This window comes from Mustela erminea, chromosome 5 (assembly GCF_009829155.1).
Source record: "Mustela erminea isolate mMusErm1 chromosome 5, mMusErm1.Pri, whole genome shotgun sequence".
Lineage (NCBI taxonomy): Eukaryota > Metazoa > Chordata > Mammalia > Carnivora > Mustelidae > Mustela > Mustela erminea.
In genome coordinates this window covers 72,080,687-72,107,809 of record NC_045618.1, presented here as the reverse complement: position 1 = coordinate 72,107,809, position 27,123 = coordinate 72,080,687, and the positions used below count along the sequence as shown (strand labels likewise).

Genomic DNA, 27,123 nt, shown 5'->3' with positions numbered 1-27,123 from the left:
CTAAACCTGATAATTTTCTTAGGCATTGTAGGTTTCTAATGTATGAATGAATGTAATTGGAAACTGATTTGGCTACTTTATTAATAAACATTAATCCTAACTATGTGCCAGGTACTACTCTAAGTTCTTTACAAATATTAACTCATTTAATCCTCATAATGATGGTATGAAGTGGGTACTGAGAAATATCAGAGGCATTTTCCTATGAAGAGATACAAGTCTGTAAACATTCCTTAGTTACTTTGTATAGCCCTCCATTCTACACTGTGCACAGTGAGGAGTCCCTCCCTGAGCTGCCTAATTGTAGACTGCTTAACTAGAGACTGATTGGATAATAAATTGCTCTTGGTCTTGAATCAGCTTTTTTCTCCCAAAATAATTTTTCAGAAAAAAATTTAAAAAAAATACTATGATTTCTAGGGGCATCTGGGTGGCTCAGTGGGTTAAGCCTCTGCATTCGGCTCAGGTCATGATCTCAGGGCCCTGGGATCGAGCCCCACATCAGGCTCTCTGCTCGGAGCCTGCTTTCCTCTCTCTCTCTCTCTCTCTCTCTCTGCCAGCTGCTCTGCCTACTTGTGATAGCTCTCTGTCAAATAAATAAAATAAAATAAAATAAAATAAAATAAAAACACTATGATTTTTAAATCTCAAGGTTTTGGCTTTTGGTCATAGCTTCATCACACGCTCTTAAAATTCACCTTCTAGTCGTTGTAAAGACAGGCTGGTTTAGACATCAAGAGTAAGTTGAGCTTAAATTGCCTTTTTTTTTTTTTTTTTTAAAGATTTTATTTATTTATTTGACAGACAGATCACAAGTAGGCAGAGAGGCAGGCAGAGAGAGAGGAGGAAGCAAGCTCCCTGCTGAGCAGAGAGCACGATGTGGGGCTCGATCCCAGTACCCTGGGATCTTGACCTGAGCCGAAGGCAGAGGCTTAACCCACCGAGCCACCCAGGCGCCCCTTAAATTGCCTTTTAAATACATTTATGTCCAAGTATATTCTAGTGTCTTGGCTATTTGTTGACTTAATTCTTTTTGTGAATGGACCTTTGCTTAATGGTGGGTCAAAATATTTTTTGAGCACCTCCCGGGTGCTAGGTACTGTCCTTAATATTGAGAGGTTCGAACAATGAACAAGACACAGCCCTTTCCCTCAAAGGATTCACAGTCTGTTTTTTATATTCTTGACCTACTTTGAATATCTGGGAGCATAAATAACCTGTTGTTACCTCCACAGCAGGCAGACAGCTGTGTGATATTTCTAAGTAGAAATTAGGGAGTGGGTCGGGACATGGGGAAGGTTGGAATGATTCCAGAGGTAAAAGCTTGGGTAGTGATTACTAGAGGAAGAGGGAAATCATTAGAAGTTAAATCAATGGATAAACACAAGGACTTTTTTCCTCACAGAGGATTATGGGGAAGGAAGTTCTGGAGTAGATTACAAGGAAAGATGTATTAGTGACATGTCATAATTATGGTATTCCACATAGTGGTTAAATCTGAAAAGTACCCTTTTTAAAAATGTCATTCAAAGCAGATTTTGATGTGTGATACAGATCAGCTCCCATTACTGTGAAAGGAAAGAGACCATTCAGTTTATTTGTTGCTAAAATGATAATGGTTTTGTCACAGTAATTTATCAGGGCTTCCATTTTGTAAATTTTTCCAGGCAGTATAAACATTTTAAGGGCAATAACTAGGTTCCTAGGATATAGCATTTCTGGAAACTAACATTTTGGTTAAAATATGTTTGTTGGTTTTTAAAGTAAAGGCTTTATTAAGAGGTAATTTACATACCATTCCATTCCCAACTTAAAGTTTATAGTTCAGTGGTTTTTAGTATATTCACAGAGTTGTGGGTCAATTTGTTTTTAGATCCACCTGGCTTGTTCCCAAAAGAATTGAAAATGGCTAAGATATCTCACTGCTTCTGATTTTGAAAATATTTGCTAGTTTTGACTTGCCAGTGGCTATATGAATCATAATGTCACCCATAGATGCTTTCAGTAACTTCAGAGGATTCCGCATTTGTGGAGGAGAGTTGGAATGATAGTCCTCCTCACATGAACTTCCCAAACAGGGATAACACCAAAAATACTACAGAATGGCCAAGATTACCTGAAGTTGTTTAATTAAGAGTCCCACTGTGTATCAGGATGCTGAGTTTTGTAACTGTACAAAAACCTCTAAAACCCCTGCTTGAGAAGCCATGTAACCTTTCCTAGATGAGATAGCAGTTTAGGCCAATAGATTGTATATCTGTACTCTTCCTTTCCTACCATATTCCTTCATACCTACTGAAGCCTAGATTTTTTCTGGGCCTCTTCCCCTTTACCATCAATCCTGGAAATTCTTACATTTTCGTCTTGAAAGTACATTTTTTCAGACTACTTTCAACATCTGAAAGCAGGACAGAAACCTCATGTCTGATCATGTGCCAGAGTTGGGGTTTAGTAAGTACATTTGATTTACTCAAGTATCCTGTCATGCTTCTTCTATCTGTTTATCCTCCTGATGTCCCTAATAGTCTGTCTCCTGTAAATAATGGTTTGGGATGACTAGTCTCCTTGTAGGAATGAAGTAGGGTATAAAGAAGTGATTAAACAAGTAAGCACGTTTTCAGGCAGGTTGAACAGGATGAGTAATAGAGAGGAGAGCTGGAAGCCAAGGGAAACCAAAGAAACTATTGCAGGAAACAGAATAGGAAATGATTGCCTGGTAGACTGAGGCACAGGCAGATGGGAAGGGAAGGAAGGGGACCAACTTGGGAGACAGGTCTCTATGATGGATGAGATATAGGGTGGGAAGGAGAGGGAACAGTGTAAGTTAACACCAGTAGCTCTAGCTTTGGAAACTGGAAGTTAATTCCCATTAAACCATGAATTTTTGTGGACTGTGGAACTTGTAAGCTACTCAGAAATACTTCAGACTGCTTGAGCAAAGAAGAAAGCTCATGACTTTCTTGAAATTTGTTATTGTCTCTTGAAGTATGAATGTCTGGTATATTGCCCAGTGGCTGAAAGAGTACAAAGAGGTTTTAATTTTCATGAGGCCACCAGAAAAACATTTTAAATCTTCCTAGTGCTTTTAACTGTTCAAAGGAGGGAAACTCTGGAAGAGGGTCTGTGAATGGGGTTTCTGGGATTTAGCTACAACCTCCAAAGTGTTGGGGCAGAGTGGTGGGGGCACTATAGAAAAGTGTGGGAGAGGAGAGAAAACCCCTCTTACCTTACATCTTATCTCAGAAGGTAATTTAGCTTCTTCGTTTTTAACTTATAATGGATTTCACCTCCATTGGGAGTATCTAGGGGCACATGGCCCACCGGAGGATAGACTGATTTATTTGTTTCCACTTTCGGCAATTCCTAATGAAGTGTAAGAAATTCTCAGAAGTAGAAATTCCTGGGTGATCTATGGAATAAGGCCTCGCCCTAGGTAGAACATCATGTGGGCAACCCCACTCCCCCATTCCATCCCCGGATAGCATGTCTTCTTCCCGTAGTGTCTTTCCAGACCTTTAGCATTTGTCTCCCTGGGGAGTTTGTCTTCTCCTTTCCTTCCAGCTGTCTCTCTCTATAATAAACTTAGTGAGGTAATAATTTATATGTAATAAAATCCACTCATTTCAACTGTGTGTTCAGCAAGTGTGTGTGTGTGTGTTTTGAATCCAGTCTCTGTGGGGCAAAGTGCCATACCAGTTTTGCTTTTTTAGGATTTTATTTATTTATTTGACAGAGAGCGAGAGAAGAAACATAAGCAGAGGCAGTAGGAGAGGGAGAAGCAGGACTCCTACTGAGCAGGGAGCCCAATGCAGGTTTCGATTCCAGGACCTTGGGATCATGACCTGAGCTAAAGTCAGACGCTTAACGACTGAGGTGCCCCTAGTTCAGTGAGTTTTGACAAATATATTCTATCATGTAACTACTACCATAAGCAAGGTATAGAACATTTTCATCATCCTCAGGAGTTTCTTGTGCTAAACTTCTTCTCTTTCCCAGTTTATTCTTTGTATAGCTAAAATGATAATTTTTAAAAAAATATTTTATTTATTTGAACAGAGATTACAAGTAGGCTGAGAGGCAGGCAGAGAGAAAGGGGGAAGCAGGCTCCCTGCTGAACAGAGAGCCCGATGCAGTTCTCAATCCCAGGACCCTGAAATCATGACTTGACCTGAAGACAGAGGCTTAACCCACTGAGCCACCCAGGCGCCCCTAAAATGATAATTTTTAAAATAAAATCCAGTTACTAGAGTTGTGCTTACCCATTGGGACAGCAGGAAGAATTATTTGTCTGTTTTTAAAATATATATTGTGGTTTCACCTTAACCCAACCAGGAGAGATACTTAATGTAGAGGACTGAGCTGGGGTGTCGCTCCTGTGGAGTTTCATTCACAGTGGGAGGTGAGAGTGGGTGGTGGAGGTATTTAGGTGGTTTATTTCATCTTTACTTCACATGCTTACCCCTGTGTCTGCCTTTGATGCCTTGGGTCCTTAGGTCCTTGGTGTGCTAAAATGCCCTTTGTTCAATTGTCCAGTTCCATCTACCTTGGTTGTAATGTCATACTGGGTTTGTGGTGGTAACAGATTTTTAAGCTGCAGAAACTTATCCCTGGCTTTTTTTCCCTTTCTCTTTGAGGCCCTCCTCAGCTGGAAGTCCCCTAAACCAGCAGCCATTAGCATTAAACATCTCCTTGTACAATAGAGACTTTTTGCCAATTGTGGAACTTAGGGATGGTATGATTATGTTTTGGTTTCAAAATAATGGCTCCAAAGTTGGTTAAAATCCAGGGGGAAGTACATCTATCTACAACTTTTGGCCCAATGTGCTGCTATGGCCAAAAACATGAACACATTACTGAACTGGAGGGAGGCCGGACACTAAAAAGATAAGTTTTGTCTCTCCTTAGTCACTCATACAGAAACTTGCATTTTTCATCGGACAGCCTCTCCTTTGCTATTCTGCCTTCTGCTCCCTTTTTGCAGTATAGTCAATAAACTATCTCCTTTGAAAAGAAAACAAACAAAATAAAACAAAACAAACTTGCATTTTCCTGGCCAGGAATCCTCTGTGGATGGTTGGGGTTTCTACTTCTTGATAAAAACACTCTGAAACTAGAGGAATTTCAGAATGGGAGAAATAAAATGATTGTGGCAGTAAAGTAGGTAGATTAGAAAGGCAGGACTCTTTAATTTAAAAAGGTGAAGGTGGAAATTGGGGAAGTATTTAACATCAAGAATAACAAGTTTGTAACATCAGACCTCAGTAGAGGTACTTGTTAGATCTTGAAATAAATGTGTCATTTAAAATGAATTTCTTCTTTAAACATTAAGTTTATATTTATGAAACTTATTACCTCAAGTTATGCTGACAGCTAAGATGTAATAGATTTTTTAAAAAGGGTCTGGATAATTCATGCCTCATAGTTCTGAGATACCAATTTAACAAACATCTCTTTGACAGTGTTAAGCAGTTTACCAGCCAGAGCTATTTCAGTTGGAAGTAACAAACACAAACTCAAAGCTAAAAACGATTTTATTTGCCTCTATGACCTGGATGCCCAGGCCCATGGATTCAAGGCCAGAAAATGGTCTCTGAGGCTCTCTTGTCACTGGCTTTCATGTCAAATTGTGCTGCTTACCGTTGGTTTCATCCACATGACAGCTCTTTTCGTGGTGAAAAATATGGTCAGTGGCACCTGCAGATCACATGATCTTCCAGTTCTGGGCCTGGAGGAAGTCTGGTAAAAGAACTCTGGTTGCGTTTGCTAGGGGTCATGTGCCCTCTCCTTCCACTGTGCTGTGTAAGGAGGGGCGGGGGATATTATGCATAGTCAAGCTCATCTCAAAGACCAGGCAGAGGATAGGACATCATAATTGATAGCTCCACTCAGACCTGGTGGGGTGGCTGAAAGCTGTTGCCCCTCAGAAAGAATAGTTAATATCCACCACGAATAAGTTACCAAAAATACAGAGCAATTGAATTCTGCCCCTACTTTTGCATGGCGAGGAGGACATTGGAAATCTCTCCCTCCCCCGCTCCTGCAAACCATAGAATCATTTTGAATTTTTTTTTTTTTAAAAGAGCCAATGAGGGGCGCCTGGGTGGCTCAGCGGGTTAAAGCCTCTGCCTTCGGCTCAGGTCGTGATCCTAGAGTTCTGGGATCGAGCCCCGCATCGGGCTCTCTGCTCGGCAGGGAGCCTGCTTCCTGCTCTCTCTCTTTCTCTCTCTGCCTGCCTCTCCGCCTGCTTGTGATCTCTGTCAAAAAAAAAAAAAAAAAAAAAGAGCCAATGAGAATCCATATAAACAAATGTTACTGAAAGCGTATCAGAGATGGAAGATTTGAAAAGTATTTTTCATTTAGTCTGGATCAGGGGGTTATGAACCCTATGTCTTCTTCTGTTCTGATCTTTTTCTGCCATATATCCTCAGTGTTTTATTTCCCCTCATTTCCTTCATGTTTTTGTTTGAATATATTATTCTTTTCCCCCATTTCCATCTACAGATAAGTTGTAAAATTTGTTATTCCTGTTTTATTCATTTCCAGTGTTCTTTTTCTGCTTTCTTACCTTCTACACTGTTGTCTGCTCCTAGACACCCTACTCCTTTATTTAATTTCCTCACCCTAATGCTCTGTTGTGCTTTGTTATACCCAATACACATGCGTGTGCACACACACACCTCCCTAAAATGGGATAAAATAAATTCTTATGAAGTGACTTCTTAGATTAAGGAGGAAACTTCATTTCCTCAAATCCTGGTACTTTTTGCTTTACCACTCCCTGAATCTGACATCACAATAGGAAGTAATTTCTCATGAGTTTACATAAATTATTTTCTGTGTATCGGAGTATCTATATGTTTTAAACAAACATTTTTGTGTTAGACTACATTTTAGACTAGTTAGAACCTAGTTTTGCATATTTTATTTTGTTTATACTGGAGTATATACAATAAGGGGACCAGCTATTTTTTTAAGGATATGACCTCACTTTAAAACATTTTTGTAGCAGTCCTTAAAAAATTTTTACCTGGAATTGGTCTCTATATGCTCAAGCTGAAAAAAATCTTTCTTCTAATTTGACAAGCGTCATGCTCATGCTGGGAACAGAAGTCCTGGAGATGTTTTTCATAAAATCAGGACATCTGTATTTTAATATAGAATTTGGGTCAAAACCTGGATTAAATGTTTATCAAGTCAGAATATATAGATAGTTCTGTCTCTTTCTATATATATATATATATATATATATATATATATATATAATATATATATCTTAGTATAGAAGTAAAAAAGTTAAACCCACTAGAGTTAATATTGTATTTTAACCCATTCTTCCTGTTTTTACTGATATTTTTTCATCTTAGACCAAAATTTCTCAACTTCTGTGCTATTGCCGTAGTAGTCTAGATAATTTTTCCTTTCTGTGGGCTTTTCCTGTGTATTGTAGGATTTTTAGCCAAATCCCTAACCTTTATCTGCTAGATCCAGTAACATCTCTCACCCCCAGTTGTAATAACCAACCCATATGATCTATAGACATTGCCAAATATCCCCGGGTTTGGGGGGGGTGTCAAATCTGGCCTCGCTCTGCCCTACTCAAGAACCTCTGCCCTAGACCTTAAGGCTTAGACTAGGGTAAGAAAAAGTGGAAAAGAGTTAGAAATAGAAGCAGAAATTTTTTGGAAAAAACTTTTAGGGGTGCCTGGGTGGTTCAGTTGTTCAGCATCTGCCTTAGGCTCTGGTCATGATCCCAGGGTTCTAGGATATAGATCTCCATTGGGCTCCCTGCTCAGCAGGAGGCCTGGTTCTCCCTCTCCCACTCTCCATGCTTGTGTTCCCTCTCTCACTGTGTCTCTCTGTCAGAAAAATGAATAAAATCTTAAAGAAAAAAAAACTTTTTTTTTTTAAAAGATTTTATTTATTTATTTGACAGAGAGAGATCACAAGCAGGCAGAGAGGCAGGCAGAGAGAGAGAGGAGGAAGCAGGCTCCTGCCGAGCAGAGAGCCCGATGCGGGACTTGATCCCAGGACCCTGAGATCATGACCTGAGCCGAAGGCAGCGGCTTAACCCACTGAGCCACCCAGGCGCCCCAAGAAAAAAAAACTTTTAAAAAATAACTTTTTGGTAATTTTTTTTCTGCTTAGAGAAATCGTACATCTCAGACAATTTTGAAAATACAGAAACATATAAAGGAAGAAAATTAAAAAAAAGAAAAAGAAAATTAGAAATAAACTAATACTACCCAGAGATAATAATTGTTAATTATTAATTTATTTCCTTAAATCTTTCATCTATATTGATACAGTAATTTTTATGATTTTTTTAAACTTAATATATATTGTGAGAATTTTTATATTATTAAACATTCATTGAGAATATTTTTAGTGGTTGGATAATATTCCATCACCTGGATGTACCATAATTTATTTACTGCTGGGCATTTTCACTATTATAAGATAGGTACTATGGTGAGCATCTTTGTACATAAATCTTTGAATTAGTTTTAGTCAATTTTATATTCCAAGTCTCTTTGACAAGTGTTGATACTTACATTTATGCTGGGGTAGGGTATTCACATTTATTTTGTTTTAAAAATAGCATTTTTTATGTATATTGCTTCAGGCTAGGATGACCAGATGTCCCACTTATGTGAGATGCTTTCTGCCATCCAGTGCCTTTATTGTGTTTTGAGAAATGCTCTTAGTTAGAAATATATAAATTTACTTCAAAAACCTAACCTTTTGGAAAGCTAAACTATTTTCTTTTCTTGACCATTTTCCTCATTGTTACTCTTATTCATTGTTTATCCTTGACTTGGGGGGAATCTGGGCCAGATAGAATTATTAAATTAGAAAGAATTAAACCAACCATGAAGCCATTGTCTTTTTTTTTTTTTTTTTAAGATTTTATTTATTTATTTGAGAGAGAGACAGTGAGAGAGAGCATGAGTGAGCAGAAGGTCAGAGAGCGAAACAGACTCCCCATGGAGCTGGGAGCCCGATGTGGGACTCAATCCCGGGACTCCGGGATCAAGACCTGAGCCGAAGGCAGTCGTCCAACCAACTGAGCCACCCAGGCGTCCCTGAAGCCATTGTCTTAAGGGCATAAACAAAATACAATATAACTTGGAAATTTGGAAATTACCTGAAAATATGTTATCGTTTTATTGTAGACAACATATGCTCCTAATTAGAACAAATTACCATTTGTTGGGAGTGGTCAGAACCTGAGTGTGTTTTCAGGGGATAGTCAAGAACCTGAGAGACCTTCAGCGTCAGTTACCTGCTGTAAAGCAAGGGGAATGGAGCAAAATATACCCAGTGTTAAAGATAGCACCCTGGAATGGAATCTTTATAACACTCAGAAGCTATCTAGGGTCTTGGGGTGGGGGGGGCTGTGAGTCATTGCTGTGTACCGCAGCCTGCTTAAGGACTGGTAGCCACAATTGTGGTTGAAAGTTGATGGTGTGGAAACTTAGATATTGAAGCTATAGGAAACTGAGTAGAAGTTGGAAGTTTTTTTGCTTGCTTTCTCTATGAAAACCTTGACTTTTACCTTCTTTAGTTGTCATTTGTTTTCTTCTAAGAACCGTGGTTTGCGTAAATGCACAACTCCATAGCAGTACAATGATCAAATAATAATGGTTAGTGCTTACCCAGGTCTCACTGTGGACCAGATGCTGTTCTGAGAACTTGGTTACAGCTGTTTCCATCCTTGGCTTCCGCCTCTACCAGTGCTTGAAAGAGAGGTAGTGTATCCCAGCTGTCAAGCATGGACTCTTAGTGTTTGCATTCGGGTTTGAATCCTGGATTTGCTCTTTGCTGTCTGTGTGACCTTGACCAAACTACTTTACTTTACTGTGCCACAATTTCCTCATTTTTTAATGAGGATAATAATACTCAGTATACGTGGTTTTAATGGTGACTAAATTTTTTAATATATATAAAAATGCGTAGAATGGTAACTGATGGTAACAGGCTTAACTGTTGGCTCTTGTTATTGCTGCTCTTTGGTTATAACTATTGTTCTTTCTCTCTGGCCACTTGGTCTTCTTCATAAACTCAGCTGCCTCCTCTAACTTCCCGGATATTGGTGCTCTTAGGTTCTGCCCTTCACCTACCCTCCCTCCCACTGTGGCCTGATCTGCTCCTGAAAAGTTAGGTATGAACCTGTGTTGATGACTTCCAGATCTCTGTTTCCCGCCTCCTTGTTCTCCTCACAAACCTAAATCCCTGCCACAGCTGCCTGTGGGCATCTTTACAGGCCCCTCAAACCTAGCATATTCGACGTTAAACTTGTCATCTCCTCCCTTCCTCTTTCTTCCTCCCTACCCTACTTTTTCGTGTCTTACTTTCCTCATCTAGAAGATGGGATAATAGTAATACTGACTTTGTAGAGTTGTTAAGGGGATTTAAGTGACATAGTTCATGCATAGCACCTAAAATAATGCCTGGTACACATTTGAGAAATGTTAGCCACTATAATTTTTACTAATTGTATTCCCTGTCTGGTGAATGGCATCAACATCCATACATATACCTAGACCAAAAACTTAAAATTGTCTTGATTTCCCCCTTCAGCCAACCCCCGCCACCCCCCGCCGCCCATCACTTACCATTTCCTGGTACTATCCTTATTTTGTTTGGACCCTTTTTATTTCTTCATTGGATCCTGTAACAACACCATAAGCAATTTTTGGTCTTACCTTCTATAATCTGTTTTTTGTTCTGTTACCAGAGGGATCTTTATGTAAGGAGTATATGTGATCATGCCACTCTCTGACTTAAATTCCTCAGTAATTCCCTATAGGATTGTCTTGAGAATAAATATATTAGTGTAGTGCTTTCCAAACTTTTGGGTCCATCTGAAATCACCTAGGCATCTTGTCAAAATGGAGGTTCTGATGTAGGTCTGTGATGGGGCCGCAAGACTTTCTAACAACTTCTAGGTGAAACCAGTGTTGCCAGATTGAGGACCACACCTGGAGTAGTGAAGCCATGATACACTGGCCTTTTCCTTATCTGCCTTCACCCTAGGCCAGTCTCCTGTCTCAGTTTCAGTCCTGGCATTCAGGTCTTCACTTTAAGTCAAGAGCTCTCCAGGTTGCCTTCTTCCTGCTTTGCTGCATTCCCCGTACCTGGCTTTTCTCCACTGTTTGTTCATGAATTATGTCTTTCAGGTCCTAGTCTGTCTAAGATGTTCCTGAGTATTCTTATAGAACACTCTGTCTACATCTGCCCTGACACAACACTGCATTGCAGACGTTTTTCTCCCAGGGACGGGGGAAATCTCACATTTGTTTTGTTTTAGTAACAACTTCATTGAGATATCATTCACATACATTACAGTTCATTCATTTAAAGTGTGTAATTCCATGGTTTTCGTGTTTTTTGACCTAGCATGTGGACTAGTGTTTAGTACATAGTGAGTAACACCTCCATGATTGAATGAATGAATGAACTAGAAGGTATTAAAGTACCACTGGAAAATTTTCTCCAGATCTTCCTCTTCATATCTGTAATTTTTGGCTTTAACATTTCAGCATTCAAGTGGTGCCTGGGTGGCTTAGTGGGTTAAAGCCTCTGCTTTCGGCTCAGGTTGTGATCTCAGGGTCTTGGGATCGAGCCCCGCATTGGGCATTCTGCTCAGGGGAGCCTGCTTCCCTCTCTCTTTCTGCCTGCCTCTCTGCCTACTTGTGATCTCTGTTTGTCAGATTAAAAAATATATATATTAAAAAATTAAAAAAAAAATTTCAGCATTCAAGTCATCTTATTTATTCAACAGTAAGTCTTCGTGAGCTTCTTTCTTTCACCTCCCTTTTTGGTACCAGGGTGGCAACCGTTCTCTTGGCCAGTGTTAATGCTTCATTATAGAACACTTTGCTGAATTCTCCAGTGCTTCCAATTGTCTTTTTCACCTCAGGCTGTAGTGAGCAGTACTGAGCCAAAACACAGATTTTAACACACTGCTCTCTCCAGCTTAAAATCTCTGGCTGGTCCATAGCCCCTTATCCCCTGCCCTATTTATCTACTGTAGAATCAACTCATTCCTTGTCATGACATTTAAGACTCTTGATCTTTTTCTAACCCCATTCTCTTGGCTTGATCTTTCACAACATGAGTTTCCCCAGACTTTATCCGTAGCAATCATCTGTAATTTTAGAAAATGTAAATTTCTGAAGGGCACCTGGGTGATGCACTCATTTAAGCATCAGACTCTTGATTTCTGCTCATGTCGTGATCTCAGGGTTGTAGGATTGAGCCCCCAAGTCGGGCTCCGTGCTCAGCGGGGAGTCTCTCTCACTCCCTCTGCACCCCACCCCCCCAATAAGAAATAAATAAATAAATAAATAAGAAAAAGTAAATTCCTGAGTCTTGCTTCCAGAGACTCTGAGTCAGTAGGTTTGGGAGCCCAAGGAATTTGCATTTTTTAACCAATCCCTTGAAGGATTCTGATGCAGATGGTCTGTGATATTCCATTATGGGACATAGAACCAACTTTGCTCCTTGAGCCTGTCTTCCAGCTTTCCTTGACTTGGACTTTGTCTGCCATATTTCCTTCTTATCAGAATCCCCCAACTAATAAATGCTCAGTAAAAGTTAGCTGTTTTAAACTATTTGTTCGGTGGTGGTGGTGCTAAGTCTTTTTAAAATTCTAAGACTATATATTACTGTAGATACCTTGTGGGCCATTTTTCCCCTGGCTATCCTTAATGTTTCACTTTTAATAGAATATGTGAGAAAACCTGGCACATGGAAGTGACCCAGTAAATCTTTTTGCTATTTTTAAAGGCAACTGGAAAAACTGCCTCTCTTATATTAAAACTAAAATGAGAATCTTCTATGGTGAAAGATGTTCCACTACCTTTACTAATAATAGATGTGAAATAGTATAAGAAAGGACTTGCAAAATTACTTTGGGAACTATTTTCCTTTTAAAAATTTCTTTTTAAAAACTATAAAAATAATAAATATTCAGTGCAAATCTTTGGAGAATTCAGAAATACAAAAGAGAATTGCATGTAATTTCATTGTCCTCACATATTCTTAATATTTTGATGTATGTCCTATTTTTTCCCTATGTGTATTTTCTCCAACGAAGTGGTTTATTTTGTACATACTATTCTGTAGCAAGATTTTTTTCTCAAAGTAGTATATTATGAACATTTTCCATGCCAATACATATTCTTCTACAGTATCTTTTTAATGGATTCAGAATTTTATATTGCATAAGTCAGTCATATATTAGTCAACCAGTCCACTGTGGTAATTTCCAGTTTTTTGACAGTTTACATTTAAATTGAAGAGAACCAAAAGCCTTTGTGTGTTCCTTTAAAAAGAAATCAATAGTAGTTAGTGAATTTGATTATAATTAACAGAACATCTCATTTTCCTACATAACAATATTGGTACAAAAACGTGGTGATTATCATATCAATGTTAAGGGGATTATTCTTATTGTAAGAGTTTAAAAGGACTAAAAAAAAAAAGAAAAGAAAAAAAAAAACAAAAAAACCCAAACCCACAGGAATATCAAAGCACTCAGGAATAAATTCTTAAACATTTGAGATCTCAGAGTGTGCCAGCCACAACATTCCACTGGAAGGAAGGTCTCCGGACTATGGATGTAGACAGATTCAGGTTATTAGTCAGTGGGCTAGGTGAATCAAGCTGTAGGTTAGCTCCCTTACTCTGCCAGAATTTCGGAAGCCATATCATAGGTGGGATGAATTGTAATCTACACATTGATATAGTTGCTTTTTCTTGTTAATAAGGAGACTATCCCTGATAATAAAAGCCATTCAGGATTTGTTAAGCCTCTACATCCATATTTAATGGCAGGATAGACAAGTTACTTAGAAACTGTTGACTGTAGAAATGAAAATGTTGGTTTAGGTTAAAGGGAGAAGAAGTATAGCAAAGGTTGTTATTCAAGAAAAAACATATTTACTCAGTCAAGAGAAGTAGTGTGGGAAACAATCTCTGAGACATTAGATTGAGCTCAAAAGCTCTGAAAAGTAGTCTTTTGGTTAATGTATTTCAGTTAAGTACCCTTAGTTTACAAATACTGTAATTAAGTGTGTCTTAGAATGAGCTGCTTTCTTAAATGTTTGGGATATTGACCAGGGATCCTTAGGGGCCCAGTTCTCGAGATATCCAGTCCCCTGGGGCAGAGGTAGCACCTCGTTGGTCCAAGGATTTTCTGTGTCAGGAACAGTGCCTTAGTCCTAGAATAATCAGTGGACCATACAGAATTTCCTCTTCTATCACTGCCTGCTGGAGTTTGAGATCTAGTTTGTCTTTGGAGCTGGAGCCTCCAATGTGGTGTGTTTAACAAGGATCGGGACAAAACCTGTCATGTGCAGCTTACCTGGTGAGAGCAAGGATTGGGATGTGTTGTCTGAGTTGATGAAAATCTAGGTGTTGGGGACATTTAAGTCATTATCAATTTAGCAGATCTGTAAGACTTAGTTGTGATCTGTACCATTCTGCATATTAAACCTAGATTCTAAGGTTAATCATCTCCTGTATTCTTTTTATTTTTTTTAAAGATTTTATTTGTTTGTATGGCAGAGATCACAGGCAGGCATAGAGGCAGGCACAGAGAGAGGAGGAAGCAGGCTCCCCTCTGAGCAGAGAGCTCCATGCAGGGCTCGATCCCAGGGTCCTGGGATCGTGACCTGGGCTGAAGGCAGAGGCTATAACCCACGGAGTCACCCAGATGCCCCGATCTCCTGTATTCTTATTTGGCTTGTTTGTCCATTGGTTGTTTTTTCAGGATTTTGTAAGTTAACTGTCACAGACTGTGGTGAAATTTAATAAATCTGAATGAGTAGAGGCCAAATTATTTTAAAATATGTGGGTGAAACTGATGGGGAGGTACCACTATATATGATTCCAACTTGAAAATGTCTACTGTTGGGCAGCAATTAAGGTTTTATAACTATGAAATTACATAGATTGAATTTATTTAGAATGTGGTCCATATATAGACCAACACGGTCTCAAGAAGAGCCCTGCAAGTGCTTTTGGGCACGCTTTTCACTTTAGTCAACTCAGTTCCTCTGGCTTTCATTCTTCCTTGCCATAGCACAATGACATCAGATGCAGCTGGAGCTTAAAGAAGAAGGGTCATGTTAATTAATTCCAGTGAAACAAAAACTGCCTCAAATAATTAATGGAATAACAGTCTCTTTAAAAGACTTCAGAGCTCTTTTTTTTTTTTTTTGGCTCCCCCCCCCCCCCGCCTGCCCCCAGGGACTAGAGAAGGAGAATGGCACAGATTGTTCACTTGAGATCATTTTAAGCTATTGATGTATCTTACAGCCCTCATCTGATGTTTCTCATTTCAATATGAATTATTCAGCCCATGTAGTGATTTTTTTCTTATTTTCTCTTTAGGCTCTCTGACTTCAATTACAGCTTTCAAGAGAGCAACCCCATGAACTTTGACTTTGTCGGAATCTAAAAATGCTCTCCATTTTATTATTTTATTTATAGTTGCCATATTTCAGTTTAAATACAGTTGACCTAGCAAGTAAAAATTTGTGTGTACAAGTAGGGTGGCAAATACCAGGTCAGGCCGCCTGCTGGGTTATTGGAGGGAAGAAGAGGTTATGTATGTTCCCGTCACTGTTTTCTTCAGTTGATCTTGCCATTATGAGTTTTGATTTTTTTTTTGTTGTTGTTTATTTGTTTGTTTGCTTTTTATATCCCAGATAGTTAAGGAAAGAGGGATTAGTGGACAGACATAGCCAGAGTTAGGGAAAACCAGGTCAGGAAGTAAGTAGAAGATCCTTTCCCATAGGTGATTGTCTTTATTTTCCAATCCAATATTAGAAGTTTTCATCTTATGACCTAACCTTCAAGTTCACCGCCTTCAAGCAAACTAGAAAATTTAAACTACTTATTATTTTAGTACGTAAAAAGGGAACAAGAGGAGATTAACATATATGATGTATTTTTTTTTTTTGACAAATAAAAAGGTCTGGATTTTATTATGTGTTGAAAATATGCTCAGGATCTTATGCATGTTTAGGAACTTAGTTTCTCGAAGCATGATAATAAAGATGTACAGAAAAAGAAAGGAGACAAAAATGTAAAAAAAAAAAAAAAAAAAAAAAAGGGTGGGGGACAAGAAAAAGAAAGGCTAAAAAAGGGGTGGTTTGTGATGGGGAGATTTGGGTATGAATACCCAGATGTGTATTACCATGTATGTGTGGGGCAAAACAGGGTTCTGTCCTAGGAAGGGACTTAGCCCATTAACTCAGGGAACCAATGACTTGTCTATGAATAATATTGGCCATTGTGCTATAGAGGTAGGAAACTCAGAGTAGGTGAGACACAGGAGGCATTAGAATAAACAGGTTGCATATAGATGTATGGTTATATTTTTGTTTTAGTCCTTTGTACTTGTTTTTGTGTTGTGATGTCTATTTTTGTTGGTTGTTCTCTTAAGTCAGTTGTAATTTTTATCTAAGATTTCTGAAACTAGGGGCGCCTGGGTGGCTCAGTGGGTTAAAGCCTCTGCCTTCGGCTCAGGTCATGATCCCAGGGTCCTGGGATCGAGCACCGCATCGGGCTCTCTGCTCAGCAGAGAGCCTGTTTCCTCCTCTCTCTCTCTCTGCCTGCCTCTCTGCCTCCTTGTGATTTCTGCCTGTCAAATAAATAAATAAATCTTTAAAAAAAAAAAAGATTTCTGAAACTAGCTACAAGATCTGTATTATCTGACTTTTTAGGTTTTTGAAAAATGTAATTGAAATGGCTTTACCATGTAGGTATTTGTGTGAACCAGGTATACTAGGAAAAGAAAAAAGAGAAAAGACTATTTACATCATATGTAAACAGGGGTTAAACTTTATGCCCAGAGGTGGCAGGGGTTTGGTGGCTTCAATGAAGAAAAGTGAGAGTTCAGATTTCATCTTGACCTGAGAGGTTTTTGGTGCCAAAGGTCACCATGTCCGAGAAAAAGCAGCGGACAACGAGTTTGAGGAGTTCCTCAAGGAAGACTGGGCTGGTTTAGGTGAAGATGAAGATGCACCCATCTGGGAGGATAATTGGAATGATGACAACATAAAGGATGACATCTTCAGTCAGTTACAAGCTGAACTAGAGAAACATGGTTAAAAGATGGAGATGTCATAGCATCCAGAAGAAGGGTTGAAGCAATCTAACCTTGAACTGTTTACTAAATTCTAGGACAGAGAACTCAGGATGAGAAACTTAAAACAATATGATTATTTCATTACCTGCTTGGATTTATTTTTGTTTTTGTAACACAAAAAAATGAATGATCAAAAAAAAAAAAGAGTTAAACTTCATGAATCCGAATGATTAAATAACAAGTACATAAAATGAATGGGAAATACTTGAGAACAAATAAAAAGTAGCAGATAATAATGTGATATGGTTAAAAGCATGATCTCCTGTTTTAGGCTTAGCTTCTTCCTGTGTGATCTGGCAAATGAGTGAATGTGCTGCCCTCATAGGGCAGCTGAGAGGTTATATGTATATATGAATGTAAATCACACACATATATGTGTAAAGCACTTAGTTTACTACTTGGCACATCGTAATGGAATCTGTGGATATTAAGTCTTAGCTGGTATTATCGGCTTGTCTATTTTTTTTTTTTAAGAGAGAGAGAAAGTGTGTGTGGTGGGGTGTGGGGGTATGCGGGCAGAGGGAGAAGGAGAAAAAGGATCCCAACCAGTCTCTATGTTTAGTGCAGAGCCTGACACGAGGCTTGAACTCACAACCCTGAGATCAGGACCTGAGCCGAAATCAAGATGCTTAACCAACTGAGCCACCCAGGCACCCCTATTGGCTTGTCTATTTTAAATAATTTATAAAGATTCACTTGCTTAAAAAAAATCATTGTCATAATAGACCTCTTCTTATCATACTGTTTTTGCTTTGGGAGGGTCTCAAGACATGAATTATGATTACTAGTACAATTTCCCCCTTATTTTAGATAGGGTTTGGCTAACGATTCTCTTTCACATACAGTTTGTCTGTATATCCATGTTGTCAGCATCATCTGCCATGGCTATCCCAGTCCCTTCTAAATTTCTCCATCAGTATTCTCAACCTTTTTTTCTGCTGGAAAGAGAAACTTATTCTAAATAAGGGCTCTTAAAGGTCCTGAACCCTTTGTAATTAATTCGATAGCTAGCACTTTATGCATAATATAAACATGTGTCATAAACTATTGATTGAATCTCAAAAGCCAGCCCCAATCCCTTTTCTTTTGCCAGTATGGAGGTTTATAAGACAAACATTCCCTTTTCTCATTTTTTATTTTATTTTTATTTTTTTATTTTTTTTTAAGATTTTATTTATTTATTTGACAGACAGAGATCACAAGCAGGCAGAGAGGCAGGCAGAGAGAGAGAGAGAGAGGGAAGCAGGCTCCCTGCTGAACAGAGAACCCGATGCAGGACTTGATCCCAGAACCCTGAGATCATGACCTGAGCCGAAGGCAGCAGCCTAATCCACTGAGCCACCCAGGTGCCCCTTCTCCTTTTTAAAAATTATTTTTTATATTTTATTTTATTTTTATTTGACAGGGATCACAACTGGGCAGAGAGGCAGGCAGAGAGAGAGAGAGAGGAGGAAGCCGACTCCCCGCCAAGCAGAGAGCCCCATGCGGGACTCAATCCCAGGACCCTGGTATCATGACCTGAGCCGAAGGCAGAGGCTTTAACTCACTGAGCCACATAGGAGCCCATCGTTTTTGTTTTGTTTTGTTTTGTTTTTTAAGGTTTTATTTATGTATTTGAGAGAGAGAGAGAGACAGTGTGAGAGAGCACAAGCAGGGAGGAGAGGGAGAAGCATGTTCCTGGTGAGCTCCCAGGACCCTGAAATCATGACATGCGTTAAAGGCAGACGCTTAACTGACTGAGCCCCATAGGAGCCCCACACTTCTCTAACTTTTGTTGGAATTTAGAGCTAGTTGTATAATTCAGTTCTGGCTAATTTGTTATAACCAGCAATTTTTTGGAAGGCCTCTACAAGGAAAAACTGCTTTTCCGTTAGAAGGAAAAAGCAAGAGAACAGTTTGGATGCATATCCTTTTTTTTTATTCCATTCTGAAATACAGACTATGATGTATGGCGCTGTGGCAGCAATGTTGCAATCATGAGGTAACATGCCTGAGAATGAAGTTAATAAGCTGAGATGGTGCAGCAGAAAGATGAAGAGTCTGTGTTCTTAATGATATTATCAAGATGTCAGAACAACCTGAGAAAACCTGCTTTGGAATTCTTGTTTCATACATTATTAAAAAGTCCTTCCAGTTTAAGCTACTTAGTTAGATTTTCTGTTCCTTGTAGCTGAAAGCATTCCCAACTTAAACAAGTTGTAGCAGCTTTAATGTGAATAAAGTTAACATAAATTTGGGAGACATTTATCTAATCTCTATAGGGTTACTTAGACACAAAATAAATGTAGGTAACATGGGAATATGACTGAATCCAAGAGGTGAAACATCTTTTGACATTGCAAACCGGGGTAGTAATATCAAATAATCTAGTCCTAGTCATAATTTTTAGGTTGTATGGCTACCTCCAGAGTCATTTCCCACATTTTCTTTTTTTAAATTTTTTTCTTTTTAAAGAGTATTTATTTATTTATTTATTTGACAGACAAAGATCACAAGTAGGCAGAGAGGCAGGCAGAGAGAGGAGGAAGCAGGCTCCCTGCTGAGCAGAGAGCCCGACGGGGGGCTCGATCCCAGGACCCTGGGACCATGACCCGAGCCAAAGGCAGCGGCTTTAACCCACTGAGCCACCCAGGCGCCCCATTTTTAAAAAATTATTTTTATATTAACATATAATACATTATTTGTTTCAGGGGTACAGGTCTGTGATTCGTTAGTCTCACACGATTCACAGCACTCACCATAGCACATACCCTCCTCAATGTCCATTTCCCTTTCCCACATTTTCTATGGCTTTTCCAAGTCTTGCTTTCCTGAGCCTTAGAATCCTAAATATGACAGGGGCAAGGACTGAAGTTTGAGTAAGAAGGGAAAAGCTGGATCTGAGTGCAGGTGAGTGGGTGGGAGATTTCAATTGAAAGATGAATGTGTATAGAGACCACGCCAGTCTTCCCACCTGTCTTGTTCCTCGGGTGTCCTGAAGATCAGCATTCAAGAATTTTAGCGGGAGAAGAAGAGAACAAGACATTGAAAGAGAAGAAGCCTCTGCAGCCATTGCTGCCTTGAAGGCCTAGAAAATGAAAAGCCCCTTCACCTTTGGGGTTCACTTGTACTTGTTCTTTCAACCTTTACATGCATTTTATGGTAAAGACACCTTAAACAGATGCTTCACCAAATCTTTCTAAATTTAAGATTATCTAGTGGCATTAAGATTTTTAGTAAGTTTGTCCTTTTGGTGTGAACATTTGAAGTGGAGGTAGGCAAGGAAGGGAATACATATGAGAAACTACAGAGAACTCCTGCGGAAAAAAGTAGTTAGACGATTAAGAAAATTTGATCATCTAATGAGATGAGCATGAGTGATATTTTCCACTGAGGCTGTATCATTTGCTGAGACTTTCAAGTCCGTGCCTCTTTTGGATCTTTTAAAAGCTAATCATAAAAGAAAACACTAACTCTTTGTGTAACTGAGGAAATAAATAAGCCAAAATATTGTCTAGCAATGGCACAATGAGACAATTATGTTTTGAACGGAGCCTGACACATGCAACCCCTATACATGCTCTTCTGTCTCTTACATGGACAGGCTGGCATGGCAGCTTCTCTGTTCTCTTATTCGATGCTTTGGAAATGGCTGGCCTAATTGACGACATATTTCTATAGATGCAGCATGACCAGAGGATATGTTATTTCTGGTACAGGGTGAGAAAGAGCTTGCACAAGCACTGTGGGCAGGTGTGAGAAGGCTGCAGTCACTGTACTGTTGGACGTAGAAGAGACAGAGTAACCACAGGCTTGGCCTCCCACTCAGCCCTCATTCTCTTGGTCAACATGAGACTCTGTGCTTTTGATCTTAGCAGAATCCATTCTGTCTGTTTTTCTGTGAATTAAAAAAAAATCAGTTTTAGATTACATATATAAATTCTTTCTTGATTGCTATTATAAAAGATAACAGCATTTCATATTGACATGAAGAGATACTAGATATAGTATTAAATAAAAAAACCAAAATGCAATATATGTGCATGGATGTGTGTGTATATGCCTGTGTTCTGGAAGAGTTTATCCTAGACTGTGTAGATTGTTGGAAACAGTTATTTCTAGAGGTGTAATTATGGGAGACTTTCTCTTTCTAATCTATACATATCTGTAATATTTAGATTTTATATTCAGTATGTTTCTTTTGTAATTAGAGAAAACAAACATTTTCTTTCTTTTTTTTTAAGTAGTGTAAACATAAATGTTTCAAAGAACATTTTTCAAGTTAAGAAAAGGTGTCTGATGTACGTGTATATATAACATATTAAAATAATTTATAATATATCTTAACATTGTTCTGTGCTTTCAGAACTGAGATGTCTCATTCCTGATCCTTTCTTAGTGTTGGAATTAGCATTTTGGATTCGATTTGAACTGAGCACATTTTCCAGGTGTGGAGAGAGAAGGAGGAAGTCTGCCTATGCAGTGTGATTTGGAGGGTATTGAGAAGATTTACAAATAAAAGAAAATCCACAAAGAGCTCTCCCAACTCCATAAACTAACAAACAACTTGATTAAAAAATAGGCAAAGTATTTGAATAGGCATTTCTCTAAAAAAGATACACAAATGGACAGTAAACATATGAAAATATATTCAACATTATTAATCACTAGGGAAATACAAATCGAAACCACACTAAGATAATACCTCACATCTGTTAGGATTTCTGTTATCAAAACAAAAACAAAATAGCAAGTGTTGTTGGAGAGGATATGGAGAAATTAGAACCCTTACACACTCTTGATGAGAATGTAAAATAGTGTGGCTGCTATGAAAAACTGTATGATAGTTCCTCAGAAACATTAAGCATAGAATTACCATACAATCTACTAATTCCACTTGATACCTAATGAAGGTAACTGAAAACAAGATCTTAGAGAGGTATTTGTACACCCATGTTCACAGCAGCATTATTCGTAAAAACCAAAAGATGGAAGGTACTCCCTTCCAACAGATGCATTATACATATATATGTACACACACACACACACACACACACACACACACACACACTGGAATATTATTCAGCCTATAAAAGGAAGTAAATTCTAACAAGCTTCAATATGGCTGAATGTTGAGGGCATTATACTAAATGAAATATCACAAAATGATAAATGCTGTATGATTTCACTTACATAAGGTACTAGAGCAGTCAAATTCATGGAGACAGAAAGTAAAATGGTGGTTGTCAGTAGCTTAGGAGAGAGAGAAAAGGGAGAGTTCTTGTTTAATGGGTGCAGAGTTTCGATTTTAGAAGATGGAAAAGTTCTGTAGCTGGGTGATGGGGATGATAGTTTAATAATGTGAATGTACTTAATACTACTGAGATATAACTAAAAATGGTAAAGATGGTAAATTTTATGTTATGTAGACTTTACCACAATTTAAAAAAATAATATAAAAAGAAAACTCCTTAATGCCTCACAATTGTCATTTCTAAAACTATTCCAATTCATTCTTTGCAAGTTGTTATTTTGAGAGTATAAATATGTTTAATGTCTGATGGTGAACAAGTGTCCTTTCTTCAGTGAGAATGAGACAGGTAGCTAGAGGATACCTCCGGAGCTAGGGATAAGGAAAAACTGCTTTAGTATTGAAAAGGGCAAAGAAAGGGAGAATACTGTGGACTCCTAACAACAATTTCAGTTAAAATACAGTTTTGCCTTTTCCCGGCTCAGCCCCCCAGTCTCAACTCCAACAGTATCTCCAGTGTTTTTAAGAATACTACAAAGCTGTGATTACCAAGACGGTCTGGTACAGGCACAAAAACAGACACATATACCAGTGGAACAGAGTAGAGAGCCCAGATAGAACCACAACTCTATGATCAACTAATCTTCGACAAAGAAGGAAAAAATATACACTGGAAAAAAGACAGTCTCTTCAATAAATAGTGCTGGGAAAATTGGGCAGCTATGTACAGAAGAATGAAACCTGACCATTCTCTTACACCATACACAAAGGTAAACTTGAAATGGATAAAAGACTTCAATGTGAGGCAGGAATCTATCAAAATCCTGTAGGAGAACATAGGCAGTAATCTCTTCGACATTGGCCAAAGCAACTTCTTTCAAGACATGTCTACAAAGGCAAAGGAAACAAAAGTGAAAATGAACTTTTGGGACTCATCAAGATCAAAAGCTTCTGCACAGCAAAGGAAACAGTCAACAAAACAAAGAGGCAACTCACAGAATAGCAGAAGATATTCACAAATGACACTACAGACGAAGGGCTGATATCTAAGATCTACAAAAAACACCTTAAACTCAACACTAAAAACACAGATAATCATGTCAAAAAATGGGCAGAGGACATGAACAAACACTTCTCCAAAGAAGACATACAAATGGCTAACAGATACATGAAAAAATGTTCATCACCTTTAGCCATCAGGGCGATTCAAATCAAAATCACATTGAGATACCACCTTACACCAGTTAGAATGGCCAAAATTAACAAGGCAGTAAACAACAAGTGTTGGAGAGGATGTGGAGAAAGGGGAACCTTCTTACACTGTTGGTGGGAATAGCAAGTTGGTATAGCTGCTCTGGAAAACAGTGTGGAGATGCCTCAAAACATTAAAATGAGAGCTACCCTATGACTCTGCAATTGAACTACTGGGTATTTACCCCAAAGATACAGATGTAGTGAAAAGAAGGGCCATCTGTACCCCAGTGTTCATAGCAGCAATGGCCACAGTTGCCAAACTGTGGAAAGAATCAAGATGCCCTTCAATGGACGAATGGATAAAGAAGATGTGGTCCATATATACAGTGCCTCCATCAGAGGCATATATTCCCCATATATATTATGCCTCCATCAGAAAGGATGAATACCCAACTTTTGTATCAACATGATGGGACTAGAAGAGATTATGCTGAGTGAAACAAGATAAGCAGAGAGAGACCATATCTTACGGTTTCACTTACTTGTGGAGCATTGGAGGATATTGGGTGAAGGAGAGGAGAAGTGAGACGGGGGAAATCAGAGGGGGAGATGAACCATGAGAGACTGTGGACTCTGAGAAATAAACTGAGGGTTTTGGAGGGCGGAGGGTGGGGGGTTGGGATGGCCTTGTGGTGGGTATTAAGGAGGGTACGTATTGCATGGAACACTGAGTGTGGTGCATAAGCAATGAATTTTGGAACACCGAAAAAATAAAATTAAATTAAAAAAAAAGAATATTAGATGATATTTTACCTGTGAATACTTTATTGAATTTCAGACTACATACCTGAACCAGTGAGGCATTTGTAGAGATTCATCAAATCTTAATCCATGCTTTTTCATTAGGGTTTTATACAGTTGATTCTTTACATAGTAATTTTAGTATATGGCTGGTATTTCTTAAGCATCAAATGAAGGACAAACCATAAAGAATATAAACAGTTTAAATATATAAAAATAGATTTATAAATATACAAATATGATATGATATATTATTATATATTATGTGTGTATTATATATATAATATAAACCAAAAAGAATATTAACAATTTTTTTAAAGGATTTTATTTATTTATTTATTTGACAGACAGAGATCACAAGCAGGCAGAGAGGCAGGCAGAGAGGGGAGGAAGCAGGCTCCCTGTTGAGCAGAGAGCGCGATGCCGGGCTCGATCCCAGGACCCTGAGACCATGACCTGAGCAGAGGCTTTAACCCACAGAGCCACCCAGGCACCCCAAGAATATAAACAATTTGAACTCCTCTGCAGCAACAACAAAATTAAATGCTGTAAATGACATCTGTGTACATTCTTTCAAATTTGTTGAGACTTGTCATCCCACCCCCCACTGTACCTGCCACTGGTTACTTATAAGGCTTTTCTCTTTGTTTTTAGTTTTCTGTGTTTCTTTGGATTTACTATGATGTGTCTACACATAGTTTTCTTTTCATTTAGTCTTTCATGGGTCCTTAGAACTTCTTGCTCTAGCTTAATGTTTTTCCACCTGTTTTGGAAATTATTTGACCAGTATCTTCTCAGATACTAGGTCTGTCCTGAGACTCAGTTACATGTAAGTTAGACAATTTCAGTTTATTCTGTTTGTCTCTGATTCTCTTCTCTATTACTTTTTCTGGTTTGGCTGAATATAGTTTATTTTCTGCTGACTTATCTTTCACTTCACAAATCTTCTCTTCTGTTGTGTCTAGTCCTCTGGTTCATCTACTGAATTCTTTAATTTTAGTTATTGTATTGTATTTTAAAAATTCTACTTGCCTTTTTTAAAAAAATTCAAATTCTTTGGAAAAATTATCAACTATTTGCATATCTTAAACATAGTTTAAGGTTTTTTTATTGAGGTATAATTAACATATAACAGTTTCACATGTACAACATAATGATTCAATATTTGTATATACTGGTAAATGACCATCACAGTAAGTCTAGTTAACCTCCATCACTAAGTGCAGTTACAGTTTGTTTCTTGTGATGAGAACTTTTTTTTTTGAAGATTTTATCTATTTATTTGATAGAGACACAGCAAGAGAGGAAACATAGCACTGGAAGAGGGAGAGGGAGAAGCAGGCTTCCCATGGAGCCAGGAGTCTGATGCGGGGCTTGATCCCAGGAACCTAGGATCATGACCCATGACCTGAGCCAAAGGCAGACGCTTAACGACTGAGCCACCCTGGCGCCTCATGATGAGGACTTTTAAGATCTTCTCTCAGCATCTTTCAAATATACAATATAATATTATTAACTTAGTCACTATGCTGTACATTATATCCCCATGACGTTTATTTTGTAACTGTAAGTTTGTGCCTTTTGATCCCCTTCACCCATTTTACTCCCCCTCACACTCCCTTGAGGCAACCACCAATCTGTTGTTCTCTGTATTTATGAGCTTGGTTTTCAGTCATAGTTCTCATAAAGTTTCTGTTTGATCACTGTAGTATCTGGGTCCCTGGTGGATCCCTTCCTATTGTCTATTCTGTTGGGTTTTGGTTATTTCATCTTATTTTTTTTTTCCCTTGGCATGTCTACTAATTTTTTGTTTAATGAAGCATATTCTATATGAAAAATTATAGAGGATCTGGATGATGTCTTCTTGTAGAAATGATCAAATTTTCTCCTGGCAGCCAGACTGATAGCCTTGTCCAGTTAGGGATTTAAGATGTTTCACTGTTTCAGGCTCTGTAAGGGCAGGCTTGGCTTGAATCTTAGCATTTACTGTTTTAAGGATATCAAATGAAAGCTGGGATATATTCCCCATACCTTTTTTCCTTCCTACCCCTGAACTCCAATTTTTGTTTCCTCACCACTTGGGATGACATGATTTCATTTTAAATGTTCATCTTTTTACTGGTTGTTTTCTGCTTGGTTTCTCAGCCACTTTCCTGCACATCTATAATTTAGAAACTTGACAAAATTCTCCAAGGGGAGATTGTGAGCACTACTTCTTTTTCTCCAAGATCCTGGCCCCCCTCTAGTCCTGGAGTTCAGGGCTGCTGGTACAGCCAAGTTTTGTCTTTTCAAACCTGTGAGACTGCCACAAGTTGTCGGTCAACACACAGAACTCAGCCTCGACACCCAACAGTTTGAACTAGCAATGGCTTGAGGGAAAGGAGTAGTAACAAATGGAGGGCTTATCTAGGTGCATTTCCCTTTTCTCTGGGATCTTGGCCCCTCAAATCATGATTCTTTAGTTGCTCTCCAGCGCCTTTAATCTGCATTTAAATTTTTTTTATTATATTTTTAAGATTTTATTTATTAATTTGACAGAGAGAGAGAGAGAGCAAGCACAGGGAGTGGCAGGCAGTGGGAGAAGCAGTTTGCCCACTGAGCGGGGAGCCCGACCCGGGGATCATGACTTGATCTGGAGGCAGACAATTGCTGAGCCACCCAGGCGCCCCTTTAGTCTACATTTTATCCAGCTTTCTTGGTTGTTCTCGGTGCAAATGTTATTCTGATGCAAGTT

General features: G+C 38.6%; 2 protein-coding genes across 9 annotated transcripts in view; both read left to right on the top strand.

Moving 5' to 3' along the window:
- MYO5A (myosin VA) overlaps positions 1 to 27,123 on the top strand; it is a 199,203-nt gene that overhangs the window by 1,922 nt on the left and 170,158 nt on the right. The gene's annotated exons all lie outside the window — the stretch shown is intronic.
- Positions 1,290 to 17,788, top strand: SEM1 (SEM1 26S proteasome complex subunit). The gene is given in 2 exon segments (XM_032345474.1): positions 1,290 to 1,316; positions 16,936 to 17,788. Coding segments are annotated over 2 exon segments (237 nt in total). The 3' UTR covers positions 17,146 to 17,788.